Raw genomic sequence first — 15,636 nt, 5'->3', positions numbered from 1 at the left:
ATGTAAAAAACAATAAAAATGGTGAAACTGGTGAATTTTATGTGAGATATATGTGTGTGTGTGTGTGTGTGTATGTGTGTGTGTTTGTACCAGGGATTGAGATCAGGGGTGCTTAACCACTGAGCAGCATCCCCAGCCTTTTTTTGTATTTTATTTAGAGACAGAGTTTCACTGAGTTGCTTAGGGCCTCTCTAAGTTGCTGAGTCTGTCTTTGAACTCCTGATCCTCCTGTCTCAGTCTCCTGAACCACTAGGATTACAGGTGTGCAACACAATGCCTGGCTGTTATTTGTATTTTATCACAATAAAGCTCAAATAACAGAGCTCCACAGGCAGAGGAAATATGCCTGCCCCTTCAGCTTAGAGTCAGTACTCCAGTCCAAAGGGACATGAAAACCAAAATTTTAACAAATACTTACTTATGTCTAAGGATGCCCAATACCTAGCTGATCTTTATCATCTTGGTAAAAAAAAAAAAATCAAGTAGATACTAAATAACTGGTCTGCTTGCTTGTTCTGCTGATTAGTCAGTGGCCTTAAAAAGGTTCCCAACAAATATGATGCCTGGCATGCTACACTGGCTATACTGACATTCTTCCACTTGACAATGACAGATTTTACCTTGAAAAAGATGTTTTAGGAAGCACAAATCCTTTTAAGAAGAAAAACTATTAAAAATTAAAATTGGGCTGGGGATGTGGCTCAAGCGGTAGCGCGCTCGCCTGGCATGCGTGCGGCCCGGGTTCGATCCTCAGCACCACATACAAACAGAGATGTGTCCACCGAATACTAAAAAATAAATATTAAAAAATTCTCTCTCTCTCTCTCTCTCTCTCTCTCTTAAAAAAAATTAAAATTAATGAAATGGAAAAAAAGAACAAATTCTAGCACAAGTTGTTTAGAAAGATATTTCTGCCAAAAAGTCACCTAAAAATGCTTTAATAGAAGCATTTTTCTGATATTCCATATCAGAAAAATAGGAATGATGTGATATAATTTCTAGACCATTTAATATCAGAAAGAAATTTAATATGAATTTATCCAAAGCTAAATTTTTCCTGAAACATGAGGAATGATTAAGAGTCTTTCATAAGATTGATTCTAGGTTCTAGCAATTAAAAACAAACAGCATCCTAAAGATGAATTTGTATGCCTAGCAGTCAACTTGGAAATAAATCTCTTAAGTTGTTTCAGGAAAGTTAGAAAGCAGATAAAATTGCTTTCATGAAATTGACCCTAAGTAATTCCAAGTCTGCTAAAGTAGTAATTTACTTCAGTTTGTATCATGTTAAAACTTGGACTGAGGTTTTAAAAAGCCTGTCAACTCCAGGATTCTGATGGAGCTTTAGATGAGAACAGGGTTAAGAAAGATAATGCCCTGCTGGAAGACAGATGTACAGTTACCACACCAGGAGCAGGTATTTTAAAAGCCACATGAGTTGGTGAAAGTCCAGTGAATAAAGACTGGTTATAGGTATATGGTCCTGAGGGGCATACATAGAATTTTGATAAAGTACAGGAAAAACAGGTTCTATAAATCTATATTTATGTCTATCTATTTATCGATTCATCCAAACAATCCAGGAATTTGTAGAGGAAATTCAAGGGTAGAATTCTCATAGGATGAGATGAGGATAAGTCTGATCTTGGCCACAGGTATCTGAAGGCAGTGTAGGTGAGGTGGGAAAAGGTAAAGATGAGGAGAAACAGAAGTTGGAAATCAAGAACTCTAGTTCCAGTGGAAACCAACCCAGAAATCAAGAAGAAACATGAAACCTCAGACAATGAAAGCAGAACTAGCAGCAGATCTGACAGGATGCCAGGCAAAAGAATTGCAGACACCACCCGACTGAGTGAACATGGCATGGAAAAACACCAAAAGCAAGTTGCTTTGATGCTAATTAGAGCAACTGAGATAGGGGCTTCTGTTTTTGGATTCCAGCCTACACTGTGAAAGGGACCACGATATGGGCATCCTTGCCAAGAATGTTCTTCACTTTAAGTTTGCAGGTACATGTTTGTTTTGCTGCAATCTCATGATGGGGTGGCACAACCTGTCCTTGTCCAAACATTTCAACAGGGTTGGTTAATCCCTACCGAGCAATCTGGGGAACAATGACACCTACTGTTTGAGCTACTGTAACTGCAATAAACTTGACACAGGATGGTGGCAGGTGTTGATCTGTAGCTACTATTTCCTTCCTTTTCAAAGAAAGACAAATGGTTCTCTGTTGATTTAGGCTAAACTAAAAAAGTAGCAGTTAGAAAAGACAGAGTTGTTATCACAGCAGATGTTTGATTTAGAATAAAAATGAATGCCTGACTCTAACAGCCCTACTTCATCACAGAAAGGATGGAAAGCAACTGAAATGTACAATAGACTAACATGTAGTTCAGCGGTCACTTTTAAAAGAAAATTTCAAGCTGCAGAAACTGAAATTCTGTAAGGTGACAAATGGATCAAGGTAACAATTGCATGTGCCCTGCATCTCTGCCCCTACCAAGACACCAACACTGCTTATCTCTACTCCAAAAGCTGGGTTCCCGTGATCAACTTTTATCATCTACTCTCCTTCCTTTGAGACTAGGGGGCTGCTCTGTTCTTATCTTCTGTTTTCCCTGAGGACTGCCCACTCCAAGACTTATAGTAACAAAAGTTTATTGTTGCACCTCATGCTGATCTTTCGGAATTAACCACCAAACTGAACACCTCACTACTGACCAGTTGACCACCCCATCCCCTCTGCCTGGCTATTCATGGGTGAATGTATCTTCTGTGAGTACCCATCTCAGCAGATGTGTCTCATCTCTTGATTTCTCTTTTTGAGAAAACCCTGGCCAATCAACACTATCAAAATACCATATATAATTCTCAATATTCCTAGTTAGGTCAGAGAGCAGTTTGTAACTATCAATTCAAAATACCATATATAATTCTCAATATTCCTAGTCAGGGCAGAGAGCAGTTTGTAACTATCGATTGCTTTTTTCTTTCTAAAGACATGCAATATTATTCTGAATTTAAAAGGGCCAGTGTAATTTCTCATCATGTTAACAAATCACTTAGGAATTCATGAGTCTTGCAATAGCTCCCCTTTTGAGCATTGCATTAAAGGATTCTTAAGTAATAAAGTGGGAGGGAAAGACAGAAAAGACAAGGGAGCTACAGAAATGTATAAATATATTTAGAACATAAAGTGTGCACTAATTTATAATTATCAGTAGACATGTCATGTTTCTAGTGCGCCCCCCTCCCCCGCCAAATCTGGAGCTTAATCACAATTAACAATCATGTTTTCTTTCTTCTAGTTAAATGTTATATGCTAGAATAACCCAAGTCTGTCTAAAACCAGCCATGCAAATAATTGAAAAAAAAAGGCTCATGTTTTATTAGATTCTCCCTCCTTCATGTCAAGCGGGTGATAAAAAAGTTGAATTAACTTGTATCAAACTAATTCTTACATTATTTCTAAGACTATCATATAATGTTATTCAGAAAAAGAAACTATTTTTAAATTTTAAATTTCAGACTAAAAACTTACTGCTTCTGCATTTATGAAATAGCTCCACTTAGTTTAAATTTCCATCGTATGACAAAAATGCCTGCTGGTAAATTTTCCTTTTTGTACTATAAATGTGGACTAGTGTGCATGTTTTAGTCTTTTTTCCCCTAATTTCAGTTTCCCCTAAATTTTAATTTTTTTTATAATTTATATGAAGATAAAATAGCTTCTACTGAAAGTTCAGTAAATACATTATTTTACTTTACTTTCATAGTGAAAATATACATTTTTTTAAAAAAAATCGTATTATTAGTTAATTACAAATACTTTCACACTATATAACACCATTATGTTTCTTTGAAGACTTTAGACTAATAAAATCCATTTCCTCCAATACTTTAAAGATAATTCAATTCTAGGAAAAACACAGATTGACATTACCCAGAGTAATAAAATTAAGATATTCAGAGAAATAGTTCTCATTAGCTAGCATGATCTGGTGCTATAGTGTCCCATATTGTGTAAAACTTACTTTTTATTTATTTCTTTTCACTAATAGGTAATAATTATTTGTTTGATATTACTGTGAATATTTACATAATGAATGCCAGAGACACTGTGCATTCAGCAACAACATGCTCATTTGTTCACAGTAATTGCATAGTCGAGATAGCCTATGAACCAGAATATGCTGATCTGGTTGGCAGGAAACAGGATGAAAAAAAATGGACCACCATGTTGTCTCAAACTGAAACCTCAAATGTTCCCTCTCTTGCCACAAAGTGATTATGCAACATGCTACGAGTCTCTAAAGGGCAGAACATTACCCAAAAGCAGTTACTTGGCTAAGCCTGGCGTCCTATGACACATTTCTGAGCTATTGGTGGTAGAATTATACTCTAAATCTAACTCTGTGTCTGTTGCAACAAATTAGATTCAAAATAAGTAAATAAAAAAAAATTATGTATCACATAGCCTGACATTTTCTTTTAAAAGTAGGCTTCAAAATTGAGGAAAGACTAAGAAATCTCAACACCTTTAATTTACATTTTCAGACATATTTTCTGAGTCTTGAAGTGGGTAGGTAGATAATTAGGAATGAAATGCAACCAGGGGAACTTGGTTCTAGGTGATAGCTCACTCAGACAGTTCACTGAAAATCTTGTATGAGTACAACAGGCATTCAGCCAGTGGGGGAAAAAGTGATCTAGTTTAGCATCTACCTTGAACTGTGATAACTTGACTGGTTTTAAGAGTTGTCATCTTGGTCTTACAAACTTTAGAATATAATTCTCTAACTTCAAACTTGATAAATGTTTAGCTTCCTACTCTACAGTAAATAAGCTCTTATTACCCAGGGTGTCTTGAGTAAGTGCTCCTTGGATGTGCCTTGCCCCCTCCCACCTCTTATAGGTGGAGAACAGATTTCCCCCGCCCCCCTCAGTACTGGGGATTGAACCTGGACCCTTAAGCTTGCTAGGCAAGTGGTCTACTAGCATGACACATTCCCAGTCAGATGTTTAATTTACGTTACAGCCTAATCATCAAGCAGTTTTTAAAATTAGAATGTTCACCTTGACATTTGTGAATTTAGAACAATATCTAATTTTAGTCCTTTCAAATATACTAAACATTTAAAAAACAAGATTTCTTAAACCAAAGAAGGATAGATATATCAAGGATAAAATACAGCTTCAGCAAGCTTAGTCTGGCTCCAGGGTAGAATATCCTACAGTAAAATATTAAAGTGGACAAATCAACCCCCTAAAGCCATAACCCTCCTCCGTTCCCTGTAGTAAATCAGCAAAAAAGCAAATAAATACCTCAAATAGAAAGGTGACAAGGGTCTTTCATCTTCCTGCGAACTAAAAGGAAAATAAATTTTGAGTTAATATAATTTCTGTTAATAGAACATGTCAATTTTACTAAAACTCTGTTCTACCTGTCACAAATTTTGTTTTGGTACATTAGCAGTAATCTCTGGAGGAAGTTAGTAAAAATACACTGTCCCTCAGACCTAACCAAGGTAGATTACTTCCATCAAGAGAGGCTTCTTTCCAGATGTGCCTAAGGCAAAAGTAAATCATAGCACAATTTCCAGAAGAAACTTCCCATTTCCTTATTTCACAAGTCCAATTCAAGTACTCAGACATTATACCAAACTCTTCAAATGATCACACACACCATTACCTGAACAAAGTTAACTGTAGCTCAGTAACAGGACGATGAAAGTGAGAAGTAGCCTAGAAAATATTCCTGTTACATGTGAGCCGCTTCAGGAAGGTCCCCAGCAAGGAAGAGCAAGCACACCAGTGAGTCAACACGCATGCTCTTGTGTTCTTCCTACAGTTGCTCTACTAAGTACTAACTAGTGGGGAAAATATGAAAGGACATAAAGGAAATTGCAGGCATAGTTTAAGTTCCTCAAACAACATAGAAGCAATGGGAAGCTTAATATAAAGGCATCTAGTCTTCAAAAATGTAAAATATATGCTGTAATTATTTTTTCTTTCTTTTACATGACTTTTTCTTTAAAAAAATATCTGAAAGCATAAAGTGCTTTGTCTTCTTAAGGATCATGGATCAAAAGGAAAATGTTTGCTTCAACTGCAACAATCTTACTACAGAATTATAATCTCTCTCTCTCTCTCTCTTTCTCACACACACACACACACACACATACAAATTTGTTCTAGGAGTTAAAAAGATTTAACATTTCAACTGGAATATGGCACATAAAATATAACCCACTAATTTTGATTCTCTCCTGATCTGGGTGTGCAATTTCCATCTAGTTTATCTACTCTTATACCTAAGTTGTCAAAGACATTAATGTTTATGATTAACTGTGCTAATTCTTTCCATGTGAAGAATAAGTGATAAGTGATGGATCAGCTTTACTCGAACGTGAATGGGTTCAGGGCAAAGCTTGTTGAGCTAAATTGCAGAGATTAAGAGTGAGAGGTGACAACATCTGGGAAATGGCCAGGTGTTCCGGGACAAAAGCACTTGAAGCGGCATAGGAAGTGACTGCTTTAAGCTAACCCGACACAGGAGCTGACATATGTGGTTTCAAACTATTCCTAGAAAACACTTAACAAGACACTTACAAAAATGAGGATTGGGTTATTTCCTAATGAAGGAATCTGTGTCTTAAAGTACTAATTCTGAACAACACTAGGCCAAAAAAGCTACCACTAAAAAGTATAATGGTTTTATATTGTTAGAGGAAAAATTTCCTCTGTGTATTGTAAAATGAGGGCTGGACCACTTTCTTTGCCCAGAACAGATCGCTAATGCTAATATGTAACAAATTAAAGTGAAAATTAGTATGCTTACCTTAGTATAGTTTGTTGAACATTCAATTAGGAATATGTTTGGTTTTTTTTAAGAGGCACTTCTGGGAGATGATGTAGATCCTGTAGGGCTCTGAACACAGATGTTCCTGTGCTTCAGCTAATGTTTTCTGAGGGTACGTGCTAAATTTCCTTGTAGTAGAGTCAATTCTTTCTTCCTTTCCACCCTGCCTCCCTCACATATTTATTCATTAGGATTGAGGGCCAGTATTACCCCAGGGGCTCCACATTAGTCATCTCACTATGATCCTGGAAAAACACCCTCCCTGTACTTGACCCTTGCTTTCCTTTTTTATTCAGATAAAAAAGCAGCCTCAGAAAAGGTGCATAACGTATCCAGATGACACAGATTAGGATGCAACACTATCTGTGACTAGTGACTTACATGCTTTGGTATCACATGTAAGTCCATTTTGGTTGTTTATTGTCTTCACCTCAATTTTAACCTACAAAATATGGTGCAATGACTAGGTTATGGGATGCCCATAATCCAGCAGCTGTCAAGGACATCCTGTGGAGTACATAAGCTTCTTGTCAAGCTTTTTATTCTACCAGCTCTACATCTTAGTCCTAATGCATTATGACTGATAGCATTTATAAGGCAATCATTAAAACATAGTGGTGGTATGTCAGGAATGTCTCTTGATAGAAACACAAGGTTTTGATCATAAGCAAACTTTTTTTTTTTTTAGGTTCCATTTGCATAAGGTGTATTTGTCAACGAAAGACAAAATAAGAAATTCTGAATGAGGATATGTCCCTGAAGTTTGACAAAATTTAATTGTTCTAAAAGAGAAAATGTAAGCAATGAAATTGAGACAAAATGAAACAGATTCTGTATATTACTTAGTCAATAGAAAGCACTCAATGGGGTGCAAATCCATGCACAGAACACCTCCACCCCCCAAAACAAAAACCCACTATAATTTGAAAAGAAAATGAGGGGTTAATAAAAATTTTCATAGGTAATAAGCATATTTTTCCTTTTCCTTTCATAAAAATACCCTTGCCTGGGATTTAGGAATATACTTTTGACAAAAGTATAAATCTGAAACAACTAAAACATTGATTTTAAGTTTATTAATTTTTAAAATCAATATGCTACCTTGATTTTTTTTTTCTTTTGTACTGGAGATTGAATCCATGGACACTTAATCACTGAGCCACATCCTCAGAATCACACACACACACACACACACACACACACACACATATAAATTATTAGAGACAGGGTCTCAGTTGCTTAGTACCTCGCTGAGTTGCTGAGGCTGACTTTGAACTCATGATCCTCTTGCTGGGATTACAGGCATGTGCCCAGCACTACCTTGATTTTTTTGGGGGGATATCAGGGATTGAACTCAGGGGTACTTGACCACGGAGTCATATCTCCAGCCCGATTATTATTATTGTTATTTTGTATTTTACTTAGAGATAGGGTCTCACTAAATTGCTTAGCGCCTCACCATTGCTAAGGCACTATCTCAGCCTCCTGAGCCAGTGGAAGTACCTTGATTAAAAAAAAATGTAAAACATTTATTTTTCAGTTGTAGTTGGACACAATACCTTTATTTTATTTATTTTTATGTGGTGCCCAGGATTGAACCCAGGGCCTCCCACATGCTAGGTGAGGGCTCTACCACTGAGCCCCAGTCACCTTGATTTTTGAAGGCAGTTTTAAGGGGAAATAAAAATGGCCAAGGACAATACTGCTCAATAGAATTGAGAAAAGAAACTTTTCCATAGAATTTACAATTCAGAATACAAAACATTTGAAAATATCACCAATTCTACATAGCTGTGCAAAAAAGATACTGTGCTTTTATTATAAGCCCCCCAAATTTATTTACATAGGTTATTTATGCCTGTTCCTAGCTTTGTGTCAATCTCAGTCATGTCTAGTGATATTAAAGAATCTTACCTAAATTCCAATTTGAGCATAATTTGTAAGAACTTTTTGTCTAAGTTCTAAATTTAGAATTTTGATTCATGTTTAGATTTTCAAAATAAGCACATGTACTGTGAAGAAAGAATCTTGTGTCATGAAATGATGTCAATGACAAATTATAACAATTAGGAATTCATTAGATCCTCCTTGGTTACCCTATATCAATTCCATGTTTTAATTATTTCCTATTTGCTGACTCTGGATAATAGTCAAGTTTAAGCAGATAATTCATTTTTTAAAAAATTCAAATGTACTTTGAGAGATTTGGGCAATCACCTCATTAATGTCACATAATCAAGTGCTTAGCATCTTCAAATATGTGGTATTATATTCTCTCAAAACAATTGCCTATGGGAGAACATCTATTGAAGAGATCCAGATCTAAAAATCCACAACTGAATATGACAATAGTTTGGACATTAGGACTTTGGCAGGGTCCTAACTTATTTTTTATGTAGCCTAAATGCATATGAATAAATGATGCCTAGATTTAATCTGTTCATGAGCTGCACAAATTTCTAAACTGAAGCCACAAAATGAAATGCCTATCAATTGGACAGGGAGCTAACTGAAATCAAGAAAAGCATGGGGTTTCACATGTCTAAGAAAAACCAAATACTGTTGGTAGAATTCCCAGAATGAGGTATTCAGAATGGACTTCAATTATTAGATCAAACCACCACTCCATTCAATTTCCTTTTCAATTGTCCTCATAAATGGCCCAATTAGTTCAACTTTCTAATTGGTTAATGTGGCTGGAGACCAAGAAATTAACATAATTTGCATATTTAACAATATACTTTAAATACATTTTCAATTGATTCCAGATTGAAAAAAATAGTTTGTAATTGTTCCCGGAGTACTGAAAAGTATAGAGAAATAAGTAAATGCTCAGGATTAGGCTCCATTCATTGAAGAAACTAGGAAGACCATGTATAGGGGCTTAAAAAAAAAACCAACAAAAAACGAGTTAAAGAGAGGAAGCGAGGGACAAGGGAAGCAAAGTACTAAGCTAATTTTTTTTTTTTTTTTCCCTAAAACTCAGGCTTTTTCCTCACATATTGCAGAATGTGCTAAGGGGAAGAATTTTCCTAGAGAAATTTTCTTAGAAAATGATGAGGGAAGTGATGTTAGCACATTTTCTTTTCCTTCCGTCCTCTCAAAACATAAACTGTCCTGCTTACTCCAGTGTTTAGCTCAGCCACTGTCTCAGGCCTTAGCTGTCCCTTCCTCCACTACCACTGGGCAGTGAGGTAGCAGCTTAGGTTTTTGGTTTGACCCCATTCAGGAACATTAACATAAAAAATAAGAAAAACCAAAGCCCCTATTCTTTTAGGAAAACAAACATAAAAGTGTCAGACTCAAAGTTCAATGTTTGTGGCTATAATTTTGGGAAGATATTTTACAATTCTGTCTTGGAGGCCCAAACAGCTTAATCTACAGTTTTAATTTTCCACTTCGTTACTAAGAATTTAACACCTAGCCACTAGAAATATAAACAAAATACTGCTGTGCCAGAGCAGATAAATTGTCCTAATCAAAGGATAAATGCAAAGAACTGCAGCTGTTAATACTCACAGGACATAAATTTGCAGCCAACACTGAAAGGTATTCTCTGGGGGGCGGGGCAAAACAAATAGGCAAAAGGAAGACTTCCAAAGATTTAAACTTCTTTTTAATTCCAATAAAATAAGAAAGTAACTCTACCATTTTTTTGGACCGTTTAGTGAAAATTTGAAGTACATCATTATGAGCTGAATTGAGTTGCCTCCAAAATATACACTGATGTCCAAACTCCCCATACCTCAGAATTTGTTTGGAAACAGCCTTTACCGAGGTAATCGAGTTTTTCATAGAAATAGGGGAAATCTGGACAGACAGCCATGTGCAAGGGGGACGCCAGGTGAAGACCGGACAAACTGCTCCAAGAAAAGGAGCCACAGAAGGGAGAGAGGAAGGAAGAAGGCCTGGGATGGGCCACTCCCATGGCCTTCACAGGGAGAACGGCCCTGCCAACACTTTGACTTCGGGTCTGCCTTGAGAACTGTGAAACAAGATGTTCCTGTTGTTCTAAGTCACCAGTGTGTGGCACTTTGTTACAGTGAACAAACACACCTGCTAAGAAGTTTGTTTTTTTTTTTTTTTTTTTTTTTTAAACATTTTTAGTTCAAGGGATTGAACCCAGAGGCAATTAACCACTGAGTCACATTTCAAGCCCTTTTTGTTTTGAGACAGGGTCTTACTAAGCTGCTTAAGACCTAACTAAGTTGCTGACACCGGCTTTGAACTTGTGGTCCTCCTGCCTCAGCCTCCCAAGTCACTGGGATAACAGGTGTGGACCGCCACACCCGGCCTAAGAATTTTTTTTATTTTTCTCAAATTCAGAAAGAAGAAACATCCTAACAAAGATGTCTCCGTCTTACAAAAGGGTTGTGCTCTCCAAGTTCATTTGTAAGAATGCAAAGACTAGAATCAATCTCTCACCCTGACTTGGGGATTGGATTTCCAGGCCTATACACAAAACCCCACCTAAGCTCTCATTCAGGTGAATTATTCTCCTAAACAGACCTGGACACCAGATTTTCAAAACTTTGGATGATTTGGTTAGAAGTATATTTTATATCAGGATGGTCATGTATATAAAATGGATGCAAATTTCATAAGATTGTTCTTATTTTTCTTGGATATGTTCTAGTTTGCTGTACTTTGTGTAAAATACTGTGAAACTTGGCTTACTGAGCACCAACAGGTCATGGGCCACCGTTGAGAAACACTCTTCAAAGACACAAGGAAACCTCTCCCTGACTTGACACTTGATGCACACTCAGTGAATGCTGCTGAATTAAGATCTCTGATCCTGTAGGACCTAGTGAAGACATGTTCCTTCTCTACTCCTCACCTGAATTTGCCCTGAGCCAAAAAAAGAGAGAATATAAGCCAAATAGGTCAGGCAGTGGGCAAGATCATATAGTTCTGAAAAACCATGGGGAGCTTACAGAATGCTTCCAAGTCTTTGAAATATTCTCTCCTGATTGTAGCAATATGGTATAAATTATGTGGCTCAGGGAGACAATGAAGGAGACCCTTTTGCATAAATGGGCTCCTTGAGTTCCTCTTACTTTATATCTGTGGCATTATCTGTCACCTGCACTGTCTTTTAGAATCAACGAGTTATTTTCCTTGGAAGGAACTATAGATCATCTCATTTCAGTTCCACTCACCCAGTTAGCTCCAACTCTGGATGCCCATCTGATTAATAGCATGCAGTGTTTAAGAAGTTGGATGGGGGTGAGGGTATATGCAGGTGGGGGAAGAGGAACAGAAGTCTTAATCATTGATGGGGAAAAGAAACTTTGTTTTCCATTTTTCTTGCATCTCTTGCTACAATTAGGAGGTGGAAAGTAAACCATGACTGCCTACTGATTGATTGACATTGCACTTCCCTGGGGATGGTGGGCTGGGATATGTTTAAAAGTCACTGAATGGAAAGGAATCCCCATCCTGTTATACTTGTGTCATATTAACAAGCCAACCGTTCTCCCGGAAGAAGTTTATTCCTAACTCCCATATTTTGCCAGTCACAAAACTGTGTGGACTCTATCTTCCAGAAAAGACATGAATCTGATCTTTCCACTGCCATTGCAATAGTCTTTCATGGGGACAGTACTCTGTTTCCCTGCTGCCCGCATCAGTTCATCCGTAGTTTCTCTGCTTTCCAACTGCATGTAGGGTAAAATTCAAATGCCTAAACCTGGCACAGTAGTTCCTCCTACTCTGCCCACCACACCTCTCTAGAACTCTCACTGCACTTCTGCATTTCCCTCCATTTGTACATGTTGCTCCTTCTGTCCAATATGCTTCTACCATCTCTTAGCTCAAGAGTCCTCTAACCCGGGAACCCATCTCCAGGACCCTGGAGAGGAAGCTGCCTCTTCATCCAGGCTCCTAGACACCATTCGAGGCTACAACAGTGCTGGGCACAAGAGTTTGGAGCTTGTCTTACTGGTTGGATTTTATCTCTGTAGCACCAGTTCCTACCCAGGTATCTGGAATGCCGCATGCACGCAGTAAATAGCTGCTAAATACAATCAGCATCATCAAGATTCTGCCAAGTGCTTACACTACACTTACATTAAATATTTTGAAAGCATATGCTGTTTATGATCTATAAAATTAATTTTGACAATTGGAAGCATTCTGACTTCTGTTTGTTGATTATTATAAATGAGCATGTTCTTTTCTAGTGAGACTACTCTGGTACCATGGGTTTTCTCCCATCCTTACTTAAGGAAAAGAAAATATTTTTTTTCAACAGCACAATTAGAGGAGGGAGTTCTGTCATGATGCCCATAATGTAAGCACTGTACTCTGTGAGGTGTACCGAGAACCCAGAAAAGGATACGTTCAGGCAGGGCAATGTTTGAATACGTCCTTGCCACACACTATGTGTTTGTTCTGGCTTGAGAGCAGGAAAAGAAAATCATTTCACCTCACTGCAAACCCAAAGGTTGTTTGGAGCTTAAAGAAAATTTTGGTTTAGTCTCAAAACTGTTTTCAAGGCAGCTGGAAGCTTTCATTTGTTTGTGAGAAGCTGACGGTTATCCTATTGTAGACAAAGAGAAGAGTGCCTTGATGAGGCAGTGATTTAGAGTATGTAATACCTACAGTGACACTTTCTTTGGGGTTGAAATTAGTTGATGAGAAAATATTTTTAGAACATTGATGAATAAGTTAAAAATATTTTCAACTCTAATCACTGAAACAAAACCAAGAATCAACTCATATTGCAAAATATCTGCAGAAAAGAAAATAGTAAATTATTTTTGCTAACTTCTTTCAACATTTACCTTCATTAGAAATTTATTTTGCCTTGGAAATACAGTTTTTACTCAGCACATATATAATTTCCCAAACTGTGAACTCTGAATGTGGAAATCTTGAGGGAGACAGAGATGTGTACGCAAAGACAATGTAAATTGTCCTGTCATCTGCCCCTCTGCTAGAAGAAGACTCTGAATAAAACAATGGGTGACAGCTTGTTTCTGTCCTGGCCATGATCTTACCCTGGGATGTACAATGATGAGAAGAACTGGAGAGGGGGTGAAGGCTCCATATGGACCCATGCTTGGGCTCTGGGAGCACCATGACCATGGGCAAGTACTCATTTAGCAAAATTTTTTGAGTGTATATGACTTATTAGAATCTGTGACAGGTGCCGGAGATACACAGGCTTATAGGATGTGGCCCCAATCCTCACCGAATTTATAGATGATCCAAGATAGAGAGACCTGAAATTTGAAGAGGATTATGAAAACAGGGTTTGCAACTACCATTGATTGAAAGCTCACCATGCAAGGCAGGCTTCTGTGCTAAGAGTTTGTATACCTTATCCCATTCAATCATCAAAGGCATCTTTGGAGGAAGGTATTACTAACCAGATTTTTCAGATAAGAAAAACAAGTTTTAGAAAGGCCAATTAACTGTTCCTGGCCCTGGAGGCAGGCAGCATGGAGCTTCTGGTCCAATCGTTTGAAGCCATAGCTCCAGCCCTCACTCTCTGAAGCACGGGGTGGACTGGCAGGTGAGGTGAAGTTGGGTAAGGTAAGCCACACTGGGAGTGGGCTCTGGGGGTCACACAGGCATTACTTGGAGAAAGAAAAGGACAGGTGGAGAGCTCTTCACAAAAGGAGAAAAGGATGTGCTTTGGAGGCTTGAGGAGATGGCACGCCTGCTCAGGGTGACCACAGAGGGAGCTAGGGCCTGGGGAGCAGCAGTGGCCTGCCAGACAGAGGCCACAGCTGACACTGGACAGACAGTGATTTTTATGTTAGGTCAGGGAGCTGAAAATGAAGGAGAGTCACTTATAAAAATACAACACAGTGTATCAACGGTCTACTCTGCCCAGAACCTGGTATCTAATTTCAGTTTAGGGATTATTTTAACCTAGACAGTGAGGTCACATTTCTTTCCATTATCATTCTGTGGACTGTAAAACTCTGATGTATTTATTATCACATGCTTTTAAAAAAATCCTTATTTTTTTCCCTAGCCTTTTAATTTCATTCATTTAATGTGACCTGAATAAAGCAGTTCACTTTTATTTCAAGTAAGATTTTCTGGATTTTACATTATATTTGATCAGAAGATACTATGTTTTCCTGACCCCAGTCCTTGAAGATTTTATGGATGTATTCTTTAACCTCCCCTCCCTCATTATTTTCACTTAGGTATCTTAATTTAAAAAATCAACTTCTAGCCGGGCCTGGTGGTGCACACTTTAATCCTAGTGGCACAGGAGGATTGTGAGTTCAAAGCCAGCCTTAGCAATGGAGAGGTTGCTAAGCAACTCAGTGAGACCCTGTCTCTAAATAAAATATGTAATAGGGCTGGGGATGTGGCTCAGTGGTTGAGTGCCCCTGAGTTCAGTACCCAGTACCCCCACCTCCCAAATAACCAACTTCTAACATTCCTATCTATCTTGTATTCCACCCGTCACCCCCCAATATTTCAATTACAACTAAAATCAAATGTCCACTTTTGACTTTTGGATGATTTGTGCAAGGCCTATAATGTGGCATGCTTTATTGTTGTTTCTGGAGTCCAGAATTTGACAGTTTGACAATGATAGTATAAATATGTATTTGACTTCAGAAATAAAATTGATCTCAAAATGATAATTTAAAATTAAAAAAATTAAATCTGGACATATATCTGAATGCAGTGGTTCATGCCAGTAATTCCAGCCACTCAGGAGGCTAAAGCAAGAGGATCTCAAGATTGAGACCAGCCTCAATTGAGGCCCTGGGTTTAATTCTAGTACCACTCCTCCACTC

General features: G+C 37.8%; 1 protein-coding gene across 3 annotated transcripts in view; it reads right to left on the bottom strand.

Annotated features, from left to right (window-relative positions):
- Fam13a (family with sequence similarity 13 member A) overlaps positions 1–15,636 on the bottom strand; it is a 99,639-nt gene that overhangs the window by 76,176 nt on the left and 7,827 nt on the right. For 2 of the 3 annotated variants that reach the window (XM_076864841.2, XM_076864839.2), the window contains exon 2: positions 5,326–5,367. The exons of the other annotated variant lie outside the window; for it this stretch is intronic. In XM_076864841.2, coding sequence (XP_076720956.1) covers positions 5,326–5,367 — 42 coding nt within the window. The remainder of the gene's footprint in view (positions 1–5,325; positions 5,368–15,636) is intronic. 3 annotated transcript variants of the gene reach the window in all.

The sequence above is a fragment of the Callospermophilus lateralis genome, chromosome 8 (genome assembly GCF_048772815.1).
Source record: "Callospermophilus lateralis isolate mCalLat2 chromosome 8, mCalLat2.hap1, whole genome shotgun sequence".
In the NCBI taxonomy this organism is placed as follows: Eukaryota; Metazoa; Chordata; class Mammalia; order Rodentia; family Sciuridae; genus Callospermophilus; species Callospermophilus lateralis.
Note: the sequence above shows the minus strand (reverse complement) of the source record. Positions and strands in the feature narration are given on the sequence as shown.